General features: G+C 46.1%; 1 protein-coding gene across 3 annotated transcripts in view; it reads right to left on the bottom strand.

Annotated features, from left to right (window-relative positions):
* NOS3 (nitric oxide synthase 3) overlaps positions 1–23,102 on the bottom strand; it is a 937,759-nt gene that overhangs the window by 209,631 nt on the left and 705,026 nt on the right. For all 3 annotated transcript variants that reach the window (XM_069645958.1, XM_069645960.1, XM_069645959.1), the window contains one exon: positions 22,003–22,190. In XM_069645958.1, the coding sequence (XP_069502059.1) occupies positions 22,003–22,190 (188 nt within the window). The remainder of the gene's footprint in view (positions 1–22,002; positions 22,191–23,102) is intronic.

Raw genomic sequence — 23,102 nt, 5'->3', positions numbered from 1 at the left:
GTAACCTGCAGAGGGGTTGTTCAACTGGGTCGTGACATTTTCCCTCTAGTCTCAATATTTGTTTTGGCCATTTGTTAGCACACCTCCCACTCAAGGAGAAGGGAGATGGGCAGGGGCGCTAAGGTGGAGGAAGAAATCCCGGTGCATTATAATACTGCTTATTTATGGTGTTCACAATCCACCCAATCACAATGTGTTGTAAAGGTACGAAGAGGAGGATTTATTTATTGCGTATTTATAATGCACACACACACAAAGTGTGACAAATAGAGGAGCCAGGCGGAGTCCCGGGCAGGGGACCCTGAACGCAAAACTGGCTGTTACTCTGTGTGATAGCATGAATTTATAATGGCTTCACCCGGATGACTGATTTATGTACTACGTTTTGATAATGCCACTATTGCCCTTTGGGTGGGCGCCATCCGAGGCGTGGGGGATTAACACCCACATTGGTCTTCACTGTGCAATAGGTTCTTCAGTAATGAGCATAGCATACTATTTTCCTTAGAAAGTGCTGGGTATTGTGGAACAAATAGTTGTAACCAGCTACCCATTGTCAGGTGCTCCCTGGTTAGTGTGTGTGTGTGTGTTTGGAGTGAGTGGGGAGTTTTTCTCCAGCTATAGTTGGTTTGGCCTTAAATTAGCAACACAGAATGCTGAGATCTTCCCAAGGCAAGATGGAGAAACTCAGTAGGGATCCTAATTGGTTGGAGGTGACAGAAGGGGAGACAATTAGCACTCTAAACTGCCTTTCATTGTCAGCCTCCCAACAGAGAGGACCTGTTTTCCTGTGTTCCAGTTTTTCCCAGGTCCAAGGATCTCTGTTGGCCTTTACAGCAGTGACTGCGAGCTTATGAGGGGTCAGAAGAGTTCAACTGGAAGAGAGGCGTTTTAAGCTAAGTGAACTCTTTGATTCTATTTTTGGGAACAAGTCAGGAAAGGAGTAATCTGAAAACAGAAGACTGTAAGCTTGCCAAGTTTTAAAATCTGTTATATGTACATACATTTTAGATCTTAATGGTTAATCTACCTATCTGGTGTTGAACAGCTGTTAAGACTTTCCCAGGCAGTTTGCGTGCATTCAGATGATGGACACAGCATCTGAGCGTGCCTCCTACACTAACTGTTAGCTTGTTTCTACTTGTGTGCATTTGGGAGTCATTTATCTAGAGCTATTTCATGTATTGAAAAGGTTCTGTGCGTGCGTGAATCGCGGGTAGCAGGGAAAGTAAGTTTTGCATTACTGCGCAAATGTAATGCGTGAAGTTCTCCTAGTTCGGCCGAGGAAGACTTCACTCGTCTTGGGTCCGGACTCCCTTATAGTAGGACAGGCAAGCAGTAACGCTATGCTTTAAGCAGCAGCGTGTGCGCCGAGTTATTTTGTGTCGTTGAAAGTCTGCGCGAGCCAGAGACGCTATGTTTTAGGTGGCGCACGTGCGCGAATAAGGGATTCTTCGTTTGTAGTGACGCAAGTGCGCAATCACGAGACGCTTCATGCAAAAAGTCGCGTGTGCACGGGTACAATACGCATCACTCTGGACAATGCGCGTGTGCAGCTAAACGCAACACAGGTTCCCCTCGTCGGTAGGAACGCATGCACGGGCAATAGACACTTTCATTTCGGATCGGGGTGAGAAGAAAAAGGCATTTCTTTCCGTCGGTTTCCATGCTAGATGACTTTAAACTCAGCACTGATATCCTGAGGATGGCAATTCACTGATTCAAGTGGCATTACGCTTTAGTTGAAAGGCAAACTATTGAACCTTTAACATTTACAGTAACCAGTTAGCTGATGCAAAGGAGTCTTCTCTAAAGTAAAAGTCCAAGAATGTTCGTTCTTAGAAGCAACTAGGAGCTTCCTGAAAAGCCTACCATAAACTACTCAGTAAAGCATATCTAAGTGGGCATTATTCTTGGAAGTAAGAACACTTCTCCAATTCTTCACTCCTCTAGGCTAAATGCAGAGGAGAACCAGGTATGGTTAAAAATCTACAGTGTTTAAGGATGTGTCATTGTTTTGGAAGGTAACCCAGATTAAATATATAAGGTTCCCAATATTTATTCCCTCTTCTACAGGTTCGAGCAGGAGACTATCGAAGGCTGCTGTTTATTGTTTTATCCCAATTCCCCTCTCCCTTGGGAGTGTACCTTATTCAGCTGTGCCCTCAGTTGAGTGGGCTACAGTCTTGGGGGACTGTCGGGGTTCAGCAGCTTCCACGGACACCCAAGCAAGTCTACAGTTCTGACAGACATGCAGTTTAGATCATAAGCATTGAGTGGCGCACATTCATTTGTCCAGGGTTGAATTTAAATTCACATTTAAATATGTTGAGGTGTGCCTGACGCTTGGGGATGCACTCGAATAAACATGCAATATTTTAAGTCCAGGCACCCAGCCAGGCCATTCCTGCAAAGGATGTGAGCAGCGGGGTGATTAAAGGGGTAATGCGAGGATAAGAGGCCCAAAGGGGAATGACAGAATGCCTTACGATCTGCTTTGTGTTAATGACCAAGCATTTTATGTGCAAAAAACAGGCTCAAGGAGACCCTAAAGAGAAGGAAGGATAATTTGGCATGCTGGTCAAGGTACTGGAGAAGAACTGGAAATTGGTGGTAAGGTTAGATGTGTATAAAGCAGGTGAGGAGAGGATTCGCTGGACAAGCAAGGTGTAAGGAGTGTCTGCTGAGTACGTGCAATGTAAAAGCACAATTCCCTACGTTCCCCCTGCAGCACTGGCACAAACTTAATAACACAAGGTCTAGTGAGATTTCTTTGTCTTGTCCCCACCCCACCCCACCCCCTTTGCATTGACACACCTAGAAACACCAGGGCACAGGCGCTTTATAAATAACATATCAAACAGCAATAGAATTGGGGGAAGAAATGAAGTGCGCATTTATGACATAGGAATGAGTATCTAGTAGTTTGGCCAAGTGCTGTGGAATAAATATTCTTTAAAAAGTAACATTTCGCAGCACATTTCAGCAGTAAGTAAAGCTGGGTCCTTTTACCACCACGTTGTTCCCCCTGCGTGTGGCCAATACTCGATATGGTGGGAAATCCCTTCTAGCATAATGGCCCCGAGACCCGGTTAAGGCCCTGGGCAACCTGGGGGCAGGCTGCATTGCTGTTTAGTTCACTGAAGAACATCAGTTTGTCCTTGGGAACGCACAGTGTAAGGGATGAGTTGCACTTTTTCACATCCGGCCGTGGTGCCTCACTTATCAGCCTGATGCAGGTGGCTTGTAGCACCACAGGTGTATCTGACTTTATGGATCTAAACGATCACTTGACAGGTTGGTCACAGTACAAGTAAGGAGTTGGACATGAGTGGCAAGTGGATGCGGATGACTCAGTTTAACCGTTTTTATGGGGCACTCAGGAGGAAAGAAGTGCTGCCTGATTATTATAGCAACTGCAAATATAATAATGAAACACCACACAATCTGGCCTGCGGCACCTGCACGGTCAGAATAACACAAGGCCTAGTAAGGTAGGTGGCCTGGTTTCACCACATTTTCCCTTTCCCTTTGGGTACTGACACTTTCGGAAGCATTTCTATCCAGGGGTTTTATCAGTACCACATCATTCAAAGGATGCAAGGGAACACGGCAGGGACTGACAGGAATTGCGCCCCATATCAAGTTGGAGGTTTAAGTTAATTAGTACATACAACAGTTGCATTAAGGAAGTACATCCTGGTTTGGGTTTAAAGATAATTGCACGGGATGCTCGGGCACGCGCACTATAGTAGGTGTGTCCCTGGCATGGCGAGGGCTTCACCTACCGGCAGCACCGCAACAGAGTAGCTGCCACACAAGGGAGGGATTGGGGGGTCCTTCAGTAAGGATGAGTTAAGGAGAGGAGAAGGTATAAGCCCCCCCCACCCTAATAGACCCTATGTACCAGTGGATGGACCAATGCTGGTGGTGTGAGATATGTGATTGGCTAGTGGTAGTCGCCAGAGATTCAGCATGGCCAGACAAGGTTGCCAGTTCAAACACCCCCTCCCACCACTCCCCCTGTAAGGAGAACTGGTCGGGTGGTAGGAACCAAAGGAGAATGGAATTACAGACCCACCGGAGGGTCCATCCTCACCGATGGCGCCAACTGGGTGGTGTTCTGTATACTTAGCTGTTTTGAGATAGCTCACTGTGATGCAAGGTTGGAGCTGATCCAACAAGCCCCAGGTTCAAATCCCAAGTAAGGGGAATGCGATAATCAAACTTGCTTGTTGTTTGCTGTGTCAATAACGGACTTATGTCTATGTGTTGTCATAGGTAATGGGGATCCCTGAGGACGCCGAGGACTGCCTCATGGGGGTTCTACGAGTGTGGCCATGAACACGACAGAACAGCCCCGAAAGTTTGGTAAGGTGTGGGACAATCCCACGAGGTACATGCCTGCAGTAAGACTGGATGATGGCTTAAGTACACTGACAATTTAAAATTATGGTTTATGGACAATTCAAGGGTCAAAAGTGGCAGGCATGTACATTGTTACCAGGTGTTTGGGGGGGGGGCGGAGAGCAGGCCTTTAATGGTACAAGAGACTAGGGAGTCCCGGCCCACTTGCAGGATATTAGGGCATTTTTCATTACCAATACAGTTCTCCAAAGGCTAAATAAGAGAAAACATGTTACGGCCAAATGAGTGGAACACGAACTAACAGGGTGGGTGACTGACCTCCACTAACTAGCCGACACAGTGTTCCTGTAACTAGCCGACGGGTTACAAACACGGCTCAAAAATGTAAACTCCTGGTTGAGAGCAGGATAGATTGGGGTTCAGTGCTGGTTGCAGCATTATAGGTTTGGGAATACTAGCTGGGTCTAACAAACCCTGTATTTCTCTTAGGAGTTGATATCCTAACTGGGTGGAACAAACCCCTTAAAATCTCTTGAGGTTGAGCACGGACTACGTTGGCACGGTAATAACAGGTGATTATGGGCTAATAGGGACAGTTTGGCAGAAATGTGACATCCCTGGGCACCCCGTTACGCGGGAATGCTGACAAATGGTACCTGCACACTGGGGAGACAACCCAGTGAGTTGAGCCAGGGTACAACTTGTCAGGTCCCGGTAATGAATACACAGCAGGTCGGTAGACTGCACAAATGAAGGCTGCAACTCAGCTTAGAACATACCATTTGGTTAGTGGCATGGTTATGGCGATAACTGACCTGGCAGTGACCTAGCGTCAGATAACTGTTCTCTCAAAAAGAAAAGGGGGACCCACAGGGGGTTATGGGAAAGTGATCGACATCAGTCGTGTATCAGAAAGTTGGCCCGTTACACTGAGATACGAAGATTAAGTGATCCAGTAGTCTCGGGAGGATAGCTCAGGGGCAACGTGCTCGCCTTGGAACCATGGCGACACGGAGCAACACGGGTTCGATCCCCGGGTCTGCACTTAGAAACCTCTGGGTATTAAGCGCATTATAAATAACATATCATATCATATCCATATGACGGTTATGGGAGTAACTGACCTGGCAGACAGATACTGGGGGCTCTCATGGCAGAGAGTTGTGCGAAGAAACCTATATGTTTTCCCCGTGGGGGGTTCACAGCCCTAAGATGGGGCAGGTGGTGAGTAAGCAGACATAGGCATGAGATGGGCATACAGAGAAGGAGAATAGGTATGGGGGCATTAGGGGTGTCGGGGGAGCCACCCCCAAAGTGTGGCAGAGTTGGGGGGGCAGACCTAGCCAGAGAGGAGAACTTTGACACTGTGGTTGCGGCCACGAGTGGTTCAGGAATGGCCACACTCGAGCCAAAGCCGGTTGACGGGCACTGACTCCCCTTAGGGACAGCTGTAACTCCGTCACCTGAAGTCAGTGATCCCAAGAAAGACTGACTGGCAGTCATGAAAACCAGAAGCAGATGGCCGCTCTTTGCAAAATGGCAAACGGAGAGTGGCACGGGTCACCCCATGGATTATAATCTTGTTTAGTGATGTGGCTGGAACCGCCCCAATTTCTGTGCTCCAATAAATGCGATCTAGTGTTTTCAAACTTTGTAACTGTTTCTCTGTGGATTATTATGAGCTGATGATACCCTTGTCTCATTGGTTTTATTGTTATGTGCAGGGGTGAGCAGCGTGGGGGTCGCCCCACTAGAGGCTGGCCCAGCCCCTGTAGCGGCCGCTAGAAGGACAGCCCACATAGCGGGCTGTGCTTCCGGACACCGCACCCATGGGGCCACACTACACCCCTCTGCTTCCCCTGCTGAAGTCCCAGCCTCCTTCACCCTTTTTGCAGTGGGTGAAGGTGGAGGTATTGATCCAGAGGCCGGTAGGTGCCTACCCGCCATTGTGTTCTAGGCAGAATGTGGAATTGTTATAATGCAAAGAGGGCATGGCGAGGAATAATCTTTCCATTTCAGGTCTGATAGTAAAGATTTGTGAATAACTTCTTATGAATAACATTTCCGTTCCAGGTCGAGTAGTTTATTTGGACTATTGATGGTACGCGTGTAATAGGAGAAATGTTCGACTAATAGGATTGTGTACAATGTGCTAAAATCTTTTTTCTGTTGCAGGCTGAGTTGAAGGACAGAGGGCGGTCTTAGCCGGAGAGAAGAACTTTGAGGGTGTGGTTGGCACCACGAGCAGTTGAGGAATGGCCACACTCAAGCCAAAGCCGGTTGACGTGCACTGACTCCGCTTAGGGATAGCTGAAGCTCCGTCACCTAATGTCAGTGGTCCTGAGAAAGACTGACTGGCAGTTCTGAAACCCAGAAGTGGATGGCCGCTCTTTGCAAAATGGCAAACGGGGAGTGGCACGGGTCACCCCTTGTATTATAATCTTGTTTACTGATGTGGCTGGGACCGCCCCGATTTCTGTGCTCCAATAAACTGCAATTTAGTGTTTCCAAACTTTGCAATTGTTTCTGTGTGGATTATTATGAGCTGATGATACTCTAGTCTCATTGCTTTCATTATTATGTGCAGGGGGGTAGGCAGTGTAGGGGTCGCTAAGCAGAGGTTCCGTTTTTATTGGTGCGAACATTAAACAATGTGCACATTGTAGATGGGGCAGGACGCTCTGAATGGGAAGCAACTACAGTCTTTAATTCCAAAAAGCTTACTGTGAAGGGCTGACTGAAAAGGAACAGCACGCGAGTGCAAGAGGCTGCGCGTGTTTCATTCCTTATCTGCATAAACAGTGTTTACCTTTTTCGGATGCCTCCGAGTGTTATCCTCTTCAGGCAAATCCTTGCGCATGCACGAATGGAGGACAAACAGTAACTCTTTGTCGCCCTTGAGTGTACTGCAAGTGAAAAGGCCTCAGCGCACCTCAGCGCACACGCACGAAGAAAGGAGCAGCAATTAACTCTTGTTCACCCAAACTTAAAAGGAAAAAGGATTCTAGAGTGCTGAAGTAATCCTTTGCTCCAGTTAGTTTTTTCATTAAAGAAGTTACAAAAGCATTTTCTGGAGCAGGCAAAAGAAAGAAAGGCTTTTGATACTAACTGAAAAAGACTAAAGGAAAGGAAGAAAAAAGAATATTTTTTCAAAAGACTGTAACAAGAGAATATTCAGTTACTTTAGTAGTTAGGTAGGGATAGTTGGTTTTAGGGATTAGTTAGACTATCTAAAAGACCAAGGAAGCTGAAGTGTAAGAATTTTGTTGGAAGGTCTCTCAGCACATAGCAGAGACATACAGGTAAAAGTGGAAGCAAATGGGAAATAAATAAGTGAAAGTAATTGATACTGTCTCAAGATAATAGTGAACGTAATACTGTACTTTTCCCCTGCTGCAGATTCCCAGTGACCAGAAAGGCATAGAGTCTGTCGTTAACTCAGGGTTGAGTTGGGAACCTCTGCAGAGGTTCTGTGGGATCAGCAGCTTCTGCGGATTTTGGCAAGCCAGACCTGACAGTTATCACCATTTAAGATGCTTGTCTAATGAATTTTGCAATTGATTATGGGTCAGCGGATTGCTTCCATTACTATCAATTGTTGATAGATGGGTATTTTAGAAGCCCAGCTTTATGAGCGAAAATAGATATGTTATTTATGGTCCAAGTGCTACAATGTCATTCGGGCCAGAAGATGTTCCGAATGTTCCTTTAACCTTAGATCAATCCTTATGACTGTCATTGTCCTTGAAGGTTACAATTGACATGTATGAAGTTGTGAAAGCTCACAAATAGGGGACAGTGTGTAAGGTGTCCAAGAAAACACCATCATTTCATTGGCCTCATCTTAGAACAATAAAAAAGTGAAAGATTAGAGTCTATGGATCAGCCATATGCTCTTGAAGTTGTGGTACATCTAGAGAGGCCAAATCATCAGAACTACCCTTTTGAAATTTCCTTTGAGTCATAACAGTGTGTTTCTCTACATCTGGAATAAATTAAAGGTGCCTGGGGATTTTACTTTGGACGATTCTCTTGAGTTATTACAAATTAATTTTGAGATCTAAACATTTCCCCTGGGTACTCCAAATCATTATTATTCTCTTCCCTTATGAATATGATCTTGCAAGGCTTATTTTTTTCTAAATTCTACAATTTGAAAATTGCAATTTCATCCTCGATAGAAGTTGCTTTTTAGTTGACTGTTATTTTCTGGTTCTGTTGGTGTCAATTGGTGGCATTGTGATAACATTATCTTTCTTCTTTTTACCATTATTGACTTTTCCATTAGTATGCATCTTCTCTTGGGATATAATGAACAGGTATTGGATCACACTAAGGCATCTTGATCTTCCTTATTATATGCATGGGTATCTTGTGATGTTGATCCAGCCCTTAGATTTTACCTATTTCTGTTACAACTCAGATTTACATGGAGCCAATGGGCACTCATCCCAAAAAGTTTTTGTCTGATAGCAATGTGATAATAAACATTCAGTTTTCAACGTATTGGTGAAATAGTATATTAACAGTTTTAATACCAGCATAGCCATTAATATATTGGTTAATACATTTGAGTCTTCTCACCAACAACAATGACTTTTTCCATGAACATTAGAAGTGACAGTGACACTGATTGATTAGCTTCCATCATTAGGGAGACAACTGTGTATGCTATTGATGGGGATTGCAGCAGAGACTTTGGATTCAATGAGTCTATTAATGCACTGTTTTAATTTGATACACATTCAAGTGTATGTGTAGGAAACGTTAAGACTTCCAATCCCCATATTAATGTGATGGCAAAGAGGTCTGGGCATTAAAACAATGGTATCATGGTGATAGATTACTTTTTGGGCAATTTATTTTATTGGATTTTTCAAGGTAACAAGACATAGGGCCTCATTATAAGAATGGCGGTCCTGAAATAGCAATGCTCATCGCTCCGTACCAGCACCTTTTTCTGGTCCATTATACTCTGAGTTGCGATGCGGCTAACACCGTCACTGCTTATGGTATCCAGAAACAACGTGACCGGAATCTGTGACAAAATGCGTCTGCCATACCTGAAACACTGGCATGGCATTAGTACATGCACATTCTGAGAAACAGGTACACAGAAGTACCGGCATGGACATGCCAGTAGCACCGTGAATCCCACGCCGGAAATACCGGCATCGGGGACCAGGCGTTAACTAGAGTCAGGTGTGCAGAAACAGCCCACAGGTGGGCAAAATCAGCCCAGGTGGCCCCAAAGAGCACTGCAAAAGCAGAAAAAGACCACTCCCCCACACCCAAAACCCCTTCCCACACTATCCTGCCAGCAGTAGCAGTAGCAGTACTCGTGTTGGAGGTCCTGCATGCAGGCCTACAACTTGAAGAGGCAGAGGATGCGGAGGCGGCACTGGAAGAGAAGGAGGGCATCATGGCCCTGCAAAACAACAATGTCCAGCAGGTTGCAGCCCGCAGGCAGCGACCTATACCATGCAAAAGGCACACCCCCTTCAACCTCAGCCAAACCCAGATCCACACCCTGTACCGGCTAGACAGGGAGACTGTCAGGGTTACTTATTAAGGTCATGTTGTTTAACACATTGGGGGGTGGGTTAGGATGGGACAAGATTATAAACATATTTGTGAGCATTGCTATGTACTACAGGTTGGGCCTTGTCAGGCTGAGAGATATCCTGTGTCCGCGGAAGCTGCTGAACCCCCGACAATCCCCCTGAAATGTAATCCTCAGAACCAGTTTATACTCGGCTCTGTTAACTGCACCCCAAAGGGAAAGGGGGAAGTGGATAACATAAGAAACACCAGGCTGGCGACGTCTAGACTAGCTGATGCAGAACCTGCACTGAATACATAAGAACACACAAAATCCTCAAATTACTTAACTACCTTTTCATTTTGAAAACTCTATATCCTTAACTAAAATGTAAAGAATCAGACCTGGTTCTTCTCTTTAAGGATCTTAGAGAAGATTGGAGTAATTGCTGATAAAATCTTTCTACCCTCTTTTTTGCTTTGAAAATCTTGAAAATAACAGCAACTCCTTTGAGTAATGTAGCCTTAAGAACCTTGACTCATGCCTTTTAAAACTGTATAATGTTCCAGTTATGATGGGCTTAAAATGAATCCTGTTCTTCTTTCTTAATAAATAAAGTACATAGTCTCTTTAAGAACTTGCAAACTTGTCCACACACGCAAAGATTTACACGCGCAGAACACGCGCTGAAGAAAATACGCGCCGGAGAAAAACACGCGCTGAGGAACACACGTAGCAGTCTTTTCTTGCGCTCGCGTAAACGCGCTATAAACACCCGCGCTATGAACACACGCGCTGTAGAAATCACGTAGAAGTCTTTTCTCACACTCGCGTACACGCGCTATGAACTCATGCGCTATGAACTCGCACGCTGCAGAAATAACGTAGAAGTCTTTTCTCGCGCTCGCGTACACGCGCTATGAATACACACACTATGAACACACGCGCTATGAACACCCGCGCTGTAGAAATCACGTAGCTGTCTTTTCTCGTGCTCGCGTACAAGCGCTATGAGTACACGCGCTGTAGAAATCACTTTGCAGTCTTTTCTCGCGCTCGCGTACACGCGCTATGAATACACGTGCTGTAGAAATCACGTGGCAGTCTTTTCTCGCGCTCACGTACACGCGCTATGAATACACGTGCAATGAACACATGCGCTATGAACACACACGCTATAGAATTCACATAACAGACTTCTGTTGTTCGCATGCGTTTAAGAATTAAACATTGTACTATTAACGGTGTAACATCACAGTTCTACTATTGAATTTACATTTACTTTCTCTAAAAGTCACTAATGAATCTGAGCAACAGATTTACATATCCAAATAAAGTCACTTAGCTTAAGAATGTTTCTTTTCCAAAAGAACTTCCGAAAACTCTCCTGTGAACCTGAATACTTCTCCTGAACAACCCTGAATAAGTAGCCGCTCGACTGCCAGGATTTGAAAGTTCAAATCCACTAGGCCCAAGACTTCAGGAGGAGCAGCTACAAACACGTCCTCTCAGCTGGGGTTACGACGATGAAAGGCAGAGAGTGACAGTTTAGAGCGTTCATTGTTGTCCTGCAGTTCTCTCTAGCCAATCAAAGCTTCTATTGTAAAACCCCATCTTGCCTTGGGCCAGAGCCAGGAATCTGCATAGAAAAGTCAAGGCCAAACCAACTGCAGTAGAAAACTTCTAACCCACACAGAAATAAAAGGGAATAATTAAAGGAAACCTGACAGGCCTTAACTTGGTTAATTAGAGTGTTAACAGTTTCCCAAGACAAGATGGAGGAATAGATCAGTGATTTGATTGGCTGAGGATTCCTCTTGTTCAGTTGGAAGGAGTTCTCAACTGCCTTTCATTGTCAACATTCAGCTGAGTTGGCCAGGGTTTAGGAAGTTTCAGTTAGGTCCTGAGGCCTATCAAGAATGTAAGGCGTCAGGAAGTAACTGTTGGTGAGATGCAAGAAGACAAGAATGACAAGAATGGCAGGAAGGAACATACATCAATTTTAAGATAAGTGAATTTGCCAAATGTTTTCTTCTTCAAGAAATTTGAAACTGTGTACTGCGTTACTGCTTTGACATACCATTACTAAATTAACTGAACAGTGTGTATACCCTATTCTGTGCGCTGAGCTTTATGTGAGGAGTTTCTAAATTTTGTAACCTGAACTGTTGGCTTTCTCTCGTATGTGACGCATATTGTTTATTTATCTTTGATGGCTCTTTGTTGTTTGTGAGCTGTTGTTACGGTTCCATGTAATAATGTCGCCCCCAAATTTTTTGCCCCTATCGCCACATATATGGTCACCCAAATAATATCGCCACGACATTTTCCCAGCGATATTATTTACGGCGACCATATATGTGGCGATATTAATACCTGATACCGTTGTTATTTAGTCGCAGAAGTTTTGGTATTAAGCTTGCCATGAGTGTCAGTTTCTTACGCTTGCTGAATCCACAGCAAAGCGTAACGTTAGGCGTTGAGAGTTCTTCTCTTCCTTCCCAGCGGCTTCTGCGAAAGATAGGCTTGTCAGTCTCCCTGATTCTGACTTCAGCTGTTGCTTCTCGTGCGCGGTGCGAGCGATTGAAGCAACCTTCTTCCTAGCATTTAGTTTTTCGGTTGCGGTAGCCGCTCGCATCAATTCTGTGTTACCCTTTCATTGAAACTGTAAACGAAAGGGAACGTTTAGAGACTTTCCTGAAAGTAATTTCATTTTCGATTACGAACCGCTGCGTTTGTTTTTATTAACTTCCCTTTGAAGTTGATCTGGTCTGCACAGGGCGTGTTGGGAAATCCGGGGATTAGCTTATCGGGCACAGAAATACTTTTTCTGGGAACACTTCTGGTCCAGGTGATTGCACTGTTACTTTTCCAAAGATCGTTGGAGACAGGAGCGCGGGCACACTGCAGAAACTGATCAGCACAGTGCCCTTCACTGAACAAATGCATCACAGTTAACTTTCTACCACGCTATGAAAATACCATTACCGGCAAGGTTATCAGGAGGACTTACATAAAAGCCAGTGAATAGTAGAGGAGTCAAGTACTTGTCTATTCATCCTTAAGTAGAAGAGTCCATTACAAAGAAACTGTTTTGAAAATAAAGCATCTGTTGCTCTGTAGGGATTATTAACGCACAAGAAACACAGGAAAGATTAGAAGTAATCTCCTGAAACTGAGCAAATAGAAGACATTACCTCCTCTGGGCAATCAGCAGAGGAATAACAGGTACACTTGGTAAATATTCAATGTTGGGTGATAATCAGGTAATTCAGGAAATGTGGTAACTGTCATAACCTTTGATTTCCTCCTCTCTGCTGCAGATTTTCCTGAGGGTGCTGAAGGAATCTGTTACTTTGTTATTTTTTCCTCTTCCCCTTTCCCTCGGGGGTGTTGTGTGCTCAGCTATAATTAAGGTAGTTGAGTGCTCCACGCCTTTGAGGGTTTGTGGGGTTCAGCAGCTTCTGCAGATCTTCGGTCAAGACTCAGCCGGACAGAGACCATGACATCCATAGTGGACATGATCCATGATGACTTGCTCAGCCTCATACTGATCCATACAGCCATCCCCCCCTTGCTCGAGGTAGTGTCTGTGCTACACTTCCTAGCCACAGGCAACTACCAACACACTTTGGGTAAACTACATGGGCTATCACAACCCTGTTTATCACGTGTCCTGTTTCAGGTCATTGATGCACTCCTGTGGCACGCGGCAGATCACATAGGCCTACCCAGAATGGCTGACTAGGTCAATGTCACCAAAATTGCATTCCATGCCCATGCAGGCATGCCCAATGTGATAGGTCCAGGACAGCACACATGTGGAGCTGGTGGTCAGGCATGCCGTTGAGGCAGTGTATAGGAACCGGAAACTCTACCACTCACTCAATGTGCAGATGGTATGTGATGGCCGCCACCTCATCACCCATTGCTGTGCCAGATTCCCTGGTTCAACCCACGACTCCATGGTGCTGCGGAACTCCACACTGCCAAGGTACATGACACATCAGAGAGAAGAGCGTACCTGGCTGTTAGGTGAGTGTATCTACCAAAGCATGTGCACTGTTGAAAGAGGGGGCAGAATACACCATAGCGTACCTGGCTGTTGGGTGAGTGTTATCTACCAAAGTATGTGCACTGTTGAATGGTGAGATGTACAACACCTATCAGCAGTGCATGTGTGCAATTCAATGTCCAGCACAGAATTATCATGCCCGAGTTCAAGGCCTTGACTAGCATGTGTTAATTGTCCAAACTGGACATACGCATGCATAACAACATCAAATCTGTACTCCAACATCAAAAGCACTATATGTACCAGAATGCATCACACCAATGTCCCGAAACCCAGCACAAACACACTCAGCACAACCCACACCACCTGCTGCACAGACTAATTCATAACCATCACAACAGTCTACCTCCATACCACTAGCATTCTGCACACTAGGTAGCCAGGTCCCCTGCCTGTTTCAAGTGCACATACAAATATGCATGTTACCTGAAGCGCAAAAATGTAGCTAGACATATCTATGAATGCGTGATATGCTAATCATAGGACTACAGAATTGGAAACCAATAAGAACATACACCAGTCTCATTTGTGTGTGTTGAAGTGAAAGGGTCAGAGGTAAAGGTGGGTGTGAATGGGCCATGGAAAAGTAACATCAAACCACACACCCACCATGCATTTTGCCAAGGCGTTTTGGCTTGTTGGCAATCATCATCCTGTCATCGTCTTCCCCATCCATTCAATTCCTAGTATGGTATCTCTTTGTGAATATATACACAACCATCATTTAGCAATAATCTTTGATGCTGTTGACCCACTCCCATGCAGCATGTCATATACATCAGAATGCAAGTACGACTTCAGGTATGTACTGAATCCCAAAAATATATGAACTCTAATTTTGACTCAGATATACGTCCTTACCTGTGTCAGACCTGCCTATTTGGTCTGCGGCCACCGGCAGGGTCTGCCGTGTCGGGCACACTGGCTGTTTCAGTTCGAATACTATTTTGCAGGCCGAGAAACATTGCCCCTGGTGATGGCACCAGCACGCTTACACCCAGACAAGCCACAATTGAATTTAGAACGTGTCATAACATTGATGACTGCAGACATAAATCCCTAATATGACCCTGATCCTATGCAAAAAGATCCATACAATGCATGGACATCCATTGATACTGACAATGTGCATGTTAACATGCACAAGTATGACATATGCTACGTCACCAGCAATTAGCATGTGTAATTTTGCATTGCTTATTGAACACTATGCATACTGTACCAACAGGAAACGGGAACAACAATGACCTGCTACCCTTTCTGTCGCTCCTGTGCAGGTGATGGTGGATATCCCCGGATGCCATGGCTGATGACCCCCGTGAGGCAACAACAGAACCAGCACGAGAAGGGATACAACCGTGCACACATCCGTATTAGTTGTACAATTGAGCAGACATGTGTCCTGTTAAAGGCAAGGTTCCGCTGCCTGAGCAGATTGGGGGCACACTATTGTACAGCCCTGTGAAGGTGGGTAAAATAGTCCTGGGCTGTGCCATGGTCATGCACCCACCAGAGGCGGAGGAGGATGACAGTGATGATGAATGCCATTGGCACATTGCAGGGATGCCATGGATGGCCGTGTTGCACGCGGTGAACTGATTTACCACTATTTTTGAGCACTTCACACACGCACGTGGCACAGGCCAGCTAACCCACTTGGCACTACACAGTAAATAAATAGCTCACTTACACCAAAAAAGCAATTTCCAGTCATGAATTCAATGCAACACCAACTGTAATGTGTATAATGAAATTATTTACAAATAAGGAAAAATAATAACTGCCAAAATTATCCCTCCTCCACCAACCAGCCCCAACTATTCCTCCCCAACTGCCTCTACACAAGTCCTGTCATGTTCCGCAAGGAGTACTTGCACAAGTCACAGACAGGTAACGTGTGTGTCCTGGGCCTATTTACGCCCCCTTTTCGGGACAGGCGTGCAGCTGTGTGCCGAGCTGGAAAGCTGCATTGAACGCCGCCTTGGGCTGCTGGGCACGGAACTAGCAGGCATTGAACTGGTGGATGGTGCGTTGGGGAGTTCCTACACAAGTCCTGTCATGTTCTGCAAGGAGTACTTGCACAAGTCACAGACAGGGAACATGTGTGTCTTGGGCCTATTTACGCCCCCTTTTTGGGTCAGGCGTGCAGCTGTGTGCCAAGCTGGAAAGCAGTATTGAATACCGCCTTGGGCTGCTGGGCACGGAATTAGCAGGCATTGAACTGGTGGATGTTGCATCAGGGAGTTCCGTGGGCCGAAGGTCTAGAAAGGCCTGGAGGAACATAGCCATTGTCTCAGCTACTGATGACATCACACTGTTGCTCTCCCGTACCCTCCTGGACATCTGTACTATGGCTCTTGTACAACGGCCAAGTGCACGGGCATACCGACGCCCACTAGCCTTGGCGCTCTCACATATCAACTGCGCCTCCTGGAGGTGCTGCTGCACCAAGGCAGTCAAGGCATCCTGGCGTTGCTCCATGCGGCTGAGCCTGCCATCCAATTCCCTCACACTGGGGAAGGGTGGGCATTGTAGGCTCATTGTAGCCATGGGGCTGAATAGCAATGGCTCATCGGTTTTGTGGTCAGTGGTCTCCCCTGTGTTCACTCCACCGTCACCTGCTATGTCCTCTGCACTAGACACATGTGCATGTGACTGCGGTGGTGGTACTGCAGCAGCTCGGGCTGCCTATATGGGTGCAGCTGGTTCACCCGGTGCTGCTTGGATGGGTGCAGGTGGTGCAACTGGTAGTGGCTCAACAGGGTGCAGCTTGTGCAACCAGTGCTGCCTGGATGGGTGCAGCTTGTGGGACTGGTGGTGGCTCAACGGGTGTAGCTTGTGCAACCGGTGCTGCATGGATGGGTGCAGCTTGTGGGACCAACGGTGGCTCAATGGTTGCAGCTTGGGTGGCAGTGGCAGTTGTGCCTGTGGCTGTGTGTCATGGGTGGAGGTGGTGGTCCGTTGGGTCCTACAGCATCGACGGCTGGTGCCCATTGAGGTGCTTGGATGGGCCTCTTCATTGTCAGATGATGTGCCTGAGGGAGCCAGAAAGGCAGGTCGTCTGTGAACAGTGTAGATTGATGAGGCATTATCTGTTTGTGCCTGTGCTGTGTCAGGGACATGGCAGGGTACATGGCATGGTACACACGTGCTTGTGTCATGTGTACTGTGCGGGTGGATGTGTGATGTCCGTACATGGTAGGGTGGAGTGCCAGAGATACTGTTGTGGTGTACTGACAATTGCTGGGTACGGTGTTAGGGGTGTGATCTTCACGCTGTGGGATGTTGGGTTGGGAATGAGTGTGGCATGGATGGCGTCGCCATGTGCCTGGTGTCTGTAGCACTTATAGGGATAGGTGGGCATTTCTGCTCATGGGTCGGCTGGCTGGAACGAGGGAGTCACATGTTGCCTTTGTGTGTGACACTGGTCATTTGTGGGTGGAGATGGGGCTTAGCACTGACGCGACTTTTTACTAGGTGAAGCACGGCGGGCACACATGCATAAGGCTGTGGCCGGGTGATATGTGTCTGCGTTGAAGCAGAAGCATTTTCTGATGGCAGTATAGGGGGCCTGTGCTGTGTTCTAGGTGTATTAGTGGTACGAGTCATGTTTTGGGGGAGGGTGTATGTCGATGTATGCACCCAGGTTGCTGGTCTCTTGCGGGGGCATGCAGGGGTTTATTGGTGTTCTGGATGATGCACTTGCCAGTCATGTCATATGTTGGTACAGTAGTGGGTGCAGGTTGGACAGGGAGGTTGACATTACATTGTGGTTACGTGTACTCACCGGCCTCTTCAGGTGTCCCGGCTCCATCCTCCGCAGCACTGTCCCCTTCGATGGCCTTGAGGTGCAGCACACTGCTGCACGTCTCCTCCCAGGGCAGCAGGTGTATTGGGGATGCGCCTCCGCCACTGGTGGCCATGTCCTGTCTGCGCTGGGCTGAGAGGAGGTTGCGCACCCTCAATCCCAGGTCATCCCACCTCTTGTGGTAGTCTCTCACTGTGCAGGGGGTTGTGCCGACTACAGGCACTGTCTGGGTAACCTCCTCCCAGATGTTCTTTTTGCACAGCTGGGCCTGCCTGCGCTGGTCATTTGAGAAGAGCTCTGCAGCATGCTGGACAATGGTGTCCGATAACATGTCAATTCTGCCTCACTGAAGCATGGCTTGTGCTTCTGGGCCTCACAGACTATTGATGTAATGGTAAAGGTGGACTTTCAGTGGTCTGGAGTGGTGGATGTCACCTGTGCTTTCAGGATTGCAATGAATTGTGTTTTTTTAATGGCCGCTGGCCGATTTCCTGTTCCGGCGGTCACTTTGTTTCCGGTCACGGTATGTAAGAAACTGCTGTTACTGGTGCCGGCGGCTCTGCAACTGTGTTGCCGGATTCGGAGTCACCGGCACAAAGGATGACGGTTTTGGCATTCGTGGAGGGTTTTGATGGTGTTTCCGGCATGCCGTTACCGCCGTTTCCGGCATGCCGGTACCGCCGTTTCCGGCATGCCGGAATGCGTGTGCACGCCAACACGTAATCATCCGGAGATCACAGGTTGTCGGACATGGTGGCACCGGCATGCCGGAAAATCGGATTTCTTACCGGCATACTTGTAATGAGGCCCATAATCATGTAAAATACACTCAAATAAAAGGAAAGAAAAGAAACACACCCATCAAACTATATTGTGTGGAACCTACCCATAAGAGCAAGCTCCATCCGATAGTTTACTTTTGACAGAACTTTCCTTCTAAGGCCATTTTGCAAGAAGCATGGTACACAAAGCCATCTATGCTTACTAATTCAGAATGGAGATGCCGTTAATATTTTCTCTTGATTTCTGCCTGCTGTAAATTTGGTCTCTTCCATCTTCATTTCTAAAACTCTTACAAAGGGTTGCTATTTAGTTGAATTTTCCCTTCCTTCTGCAAATATTGTAGTGACTTCACATTTGCAGCAAGTACTTTAGAGGTGTCGTCCCTGGTAATTGGTAATTTAATAATGGACGCATGGGCTTGTGAGGAGTTTTGAGAGATGACGATTGATCCTTCCAGGCAGCGATAGTTCATGTGTCACAGCTGCATGAAGCATCACACTCACTACACTTGCAGGGGTATTTTCAGAAACGTAGCTGATAGACTTAATTGATGTGTTATCTATGGTCTTAGTGGGCATAAGAGTGCCTGGCTGTATAGAAGCTACTCTGTGGGCAACCCCTGTATTGATAAAGATGGAATGCATTTTCCAGATCTATTTTGGCTGACTTTGTAAATGTAAGGCAACAACAAGGCGCAATAGAGGTCTCACTGAAACCATGTAATTTTCAGCAAACTTCGCAACAATGTTTTCGACTGCCTTCCTCTATGCTTCCTGGCTTCCTGGTCAAAAGCTTAGATGCAGTTACCAAAATACCCTTCTGCTGCGAGGTGTGGAACCCCAGTTACAGCATATTATGTATACTTCACCATGGTGTTGCCCCTACTGGTTGACTCAGCTATTTGGAGCAGGACACTCTATTCTTTCACCCTCACCTTTCTGGTCACTGTGGCTGTTTTCTAAGAGGGAGAGATGTGTATATAAATTAGAAAAGGTAATCCTCACAGCTTTTTATGTCCATCCTTATAACATTTGTATATGGTTAAAAGACATTTCTTTCTACAACTAAGAGTGAAAAGAGGATTATACCCTCCAACTCATTTCAGTTGAGATCTATATGGTAGAAGGAAGGGTTTAAAGTACATTTCTTTTCTTAAGGTGTACTATTTGTAGGTAGTTTATTTGTTAAGTGTATCCAAGAAACATAGGTTTTACAGCAACTAAAGAGGGTTTTCAGAAATTCTTAACCCCTGTGCACCCCTAAAAAAAATAAGAAATCGGGTCAGGATCCCACAATGTGTTGAAGTGAGTCAGACGGGATTAGAAGTCAACTCTACTCTCCACTGTGTGGGGAGTACTATGGTTTAATGCATAAAGTAGTGCTAAAAGGCAATAAAAGAGAAATAAATAAAAAGCTGAACTTTTTGGGAGACGGATGAGTGTCGTGCTCGGGTGGTGGAGCTTACTAGAGTTCATTGTCAGGGTATGCAAAACCTCTGGATAAACCCTGACGTTAGACTTGCTGTTTATCCAGAACTTCACCGTACACATTCTGCCTCACATAGCGTCGCTACCACAGTGGGAAATCACAGCTCTCTTCACACAGACTGGTTGCACTCATCCTCTTGTCAGTTTGGGTTATGTGTGGCGCACACATCAGCTGCTTGAAGATGCCAGACGTGTGAGAAACCAAGATGTGCCAGGTGTTCATGGGAAGAGACATTGCCATGTCCCAGATTGTCCTTGCATTGAGAGAATGTAGGGTTTGCACTGCTGTAAACCGGTATGAGTACTGATTGTGTAGCTGTCATGTTGGTCTGTAGTCCTGCGGTGCCAGGGGTCAATGGTGAGATTAGCCATTGTAACCAAGTTGTCTGGTATGTGAGAAGGCAGTGCACGCCAGGTGTCATTGCTCGGAGAAGTCATTTTATGCCACATGATCGGTGCGTAAATAGTAGTCATGGTGTTCCAGGTGTTGTTTATGTGACTAGTCAGGGCAGACCAGGCATCCCGCTTCGAAAACCTCTCTGTCTGGTGGCCTTAACGTGATTAGCCGGGACATGTAAGTATCCTGCGTGTGAGAAGCCAGGTGTGCAGGGGTCCAGAGTGTGAGTTGCCATCCACATGTGTCAAGCCCCTTACTAGCACTTTTCTCAGAGTGGGTTGTGTAGCCATCAGGCTGAGCGGGATGTTTGTTGCTTTACGTAAATAACTCCCACTGTTTTTATTTTTCAGACGTCGGTGTATAATTGTCTTTTTTAATCTATTTTGTACTCCTTTATGATGCTTTTAACCTTCGAAATAAAGAGTTGATGATGAACTCCCAGATCTTTAGTTTCCATTTCCTCCATGAGACGGAGGGCCATTGAGCGCTTTCAGTGTTTCTTACAGACTACGCCTCTTCCTGATTAATGCAACTCTTCCTGGCAGGAATAATGTTGTTTCCTTTATTGCTGCAGGCCATGCAGAGACTCATGGCAGGTCATCGTGTGCAGCACCTGCCCTTCCTTTGGAGCCTGGGGACATCCTCAATAGACAGATTGCGGTATGCCCTACTGTTCCCTCCTAATGCTTCCTGCCTTGCCACGTCATCCCATCCCACCCTACCACTGCTGATAACCTCAGGAACTCACTGCGCCACCCATCTCTCCTAGAGAGAGGACAGAAACCACCGCCCCTGTTTGCATCCTGCACGGATGAAGACTCATGCCATATCCTATTGATCATCATTGTTCAGACGATTGGGTCCTGCCGGTGACTGCCAGGACACAAAGCCAACTATCAAAATCCCTGCACTATGAATCAGTGACTATAGTTAATTCTGTTTTTAAATAGAACTAAATTCTGTTGTTTGCCTTTTTGGTAGATATGGGACTGATGTGCAGCGACATATAGGTTTTTTCTTTTTTTTTCCTATGGGTTTGAAGAATGTTTATATTGTGTTACAGGTACTGGCATGTTACATTAGAGATCGCATCATACTGCGACATATAGTGAATTGTCCAGAATCAAACCATTTATGTGAATTGGGGAAGCAGGGATTATAAATAAGCTTTTCTCGTTGCATGGCCAGGAATGTAACCATCAAATCATATCTTCTGCAAACCGGGGGAGGAGATCCATAGGTCTGAGAATAAGAAGCACATTACACTTGGAAAAGTTTCTGGATACATTAATTAGCTGGATTTAAATTAAGCCACGACTCCTATTTTGGAAAGAAAATAGCAATTCTTTTATCCCTGATCGCATGTCAAGGAGTGGATTTATTTCCATCCTGCATCTCAGAGGAGAGCATGTTCCTTTTCTCCCCTAGGTCCGGGAAGGAGGGTAGAATCGTGTAGTTGAACATTACATAAGACATATAATGGCAGACCACAGTTGGTGAAAAGGTGTGGTGGGCCTGCATGCTTTGCAAACACAGTGTTACCTGCATTGTTCTTTTCAAGGGTCTCCACCACGATGGTCTCGTTGGCAGGTGGCGGGTCTTCCACTCGCTCCAGCAGCGCGTCTACCAACTCTGTCCGGTTGGTGGGAAAGATGCCAATGTGGTCCCCAGGGAGATACTGCAGCTCCTTTTTCCCTCCAATATCCAGGCGGACCAGGATGGTGGACCGGCTGCAACATGCCAAGGCAAGAAATGGGTCATTGCAAAGAAGTGCTCGTAGAACCTGAACTGCTGCTAGATGGGACCAAGCTTTCCTTAGAGAATGATGGTCCTCTCTGTCAGCGTTCGCTTCTCTGGCTATAATCCAGGTCTCCTATTCCTGAAACTAAATCTACGACATCAGCAGACACCAGGTGGGGGATGCAGAAGTACATTTTAAACATTGAGGTGCTCTCATCAGGCAAGTCTGCAATGGCCGCCGGGTGCGTCATAGCTGGACATTGCATTGAGGGTACAGACTAGTGTATGTGAGTGTCCGACTGCCAAATCATGGTTTACACAACCCCCATCTTTTCTTTTAGGCATAAAATAGCAGTAGTGTGGCATTTGAGGCTGAACCTAGCATATGATAGCACCTGTCTAAGCCAGGGTGATCCTTACATATCAAGACTACACCTGGCATTCGTGACAATAAATGGCACAACATTACAGTAATCGTGTATAGAAGGCTACACCTGGCATTTTATGGCAGCACCTGAGAACATCGGGCTTTATTTAGCAAATAACTGCCTGATGTGTGAGGCTATAATTGGCCTAACTAGCCGTAATTGGCACTGTGCCACTGTAAGTGAAATATTAAGAAAGTGGTACTGGCCTTTAATGGTTCTGCTGGGTGTATCCATGGCATATCATCAGCCCATCCATGGCATATCAACAAAATCCCTTTGTTAAATTATGGGTGGTAACTAAAATACTTTTTTAATTTACTTTGGTGGCTTTGTTTTTAATCGGGAACTTATTTAAGTATTTGTTTCATTAACTATGTCACTTTCAGTGATGTTATAAGGGTCAAAGTCTATGTCCTTGCTCGCTATAGTTTCATTAGGACTGACGGTCATGTTATGTCACTTCCTGTGATGTCC

This window comes from Ambystoma mexicanum, chromosome 2p, assembly GCF_040938575.1.
Source record: "Ambystoma mexicanum isolate Mex_15411 chromosome 2p, UKY_AmexF1_1, whole genome shotgun sequence".
In the NCBI taxonomy this organism is placed as follows: Eukaryota; Metazoa; Chordata; class Amphibia; order Caudata; family Ambystomatidae; genus Ambystoma; species Ambystoma mexicanum.
Note: the sequence above shows the minus strand (reverse complement) of the source record. Positions and strands in the feature narration are given on the sequence as shown.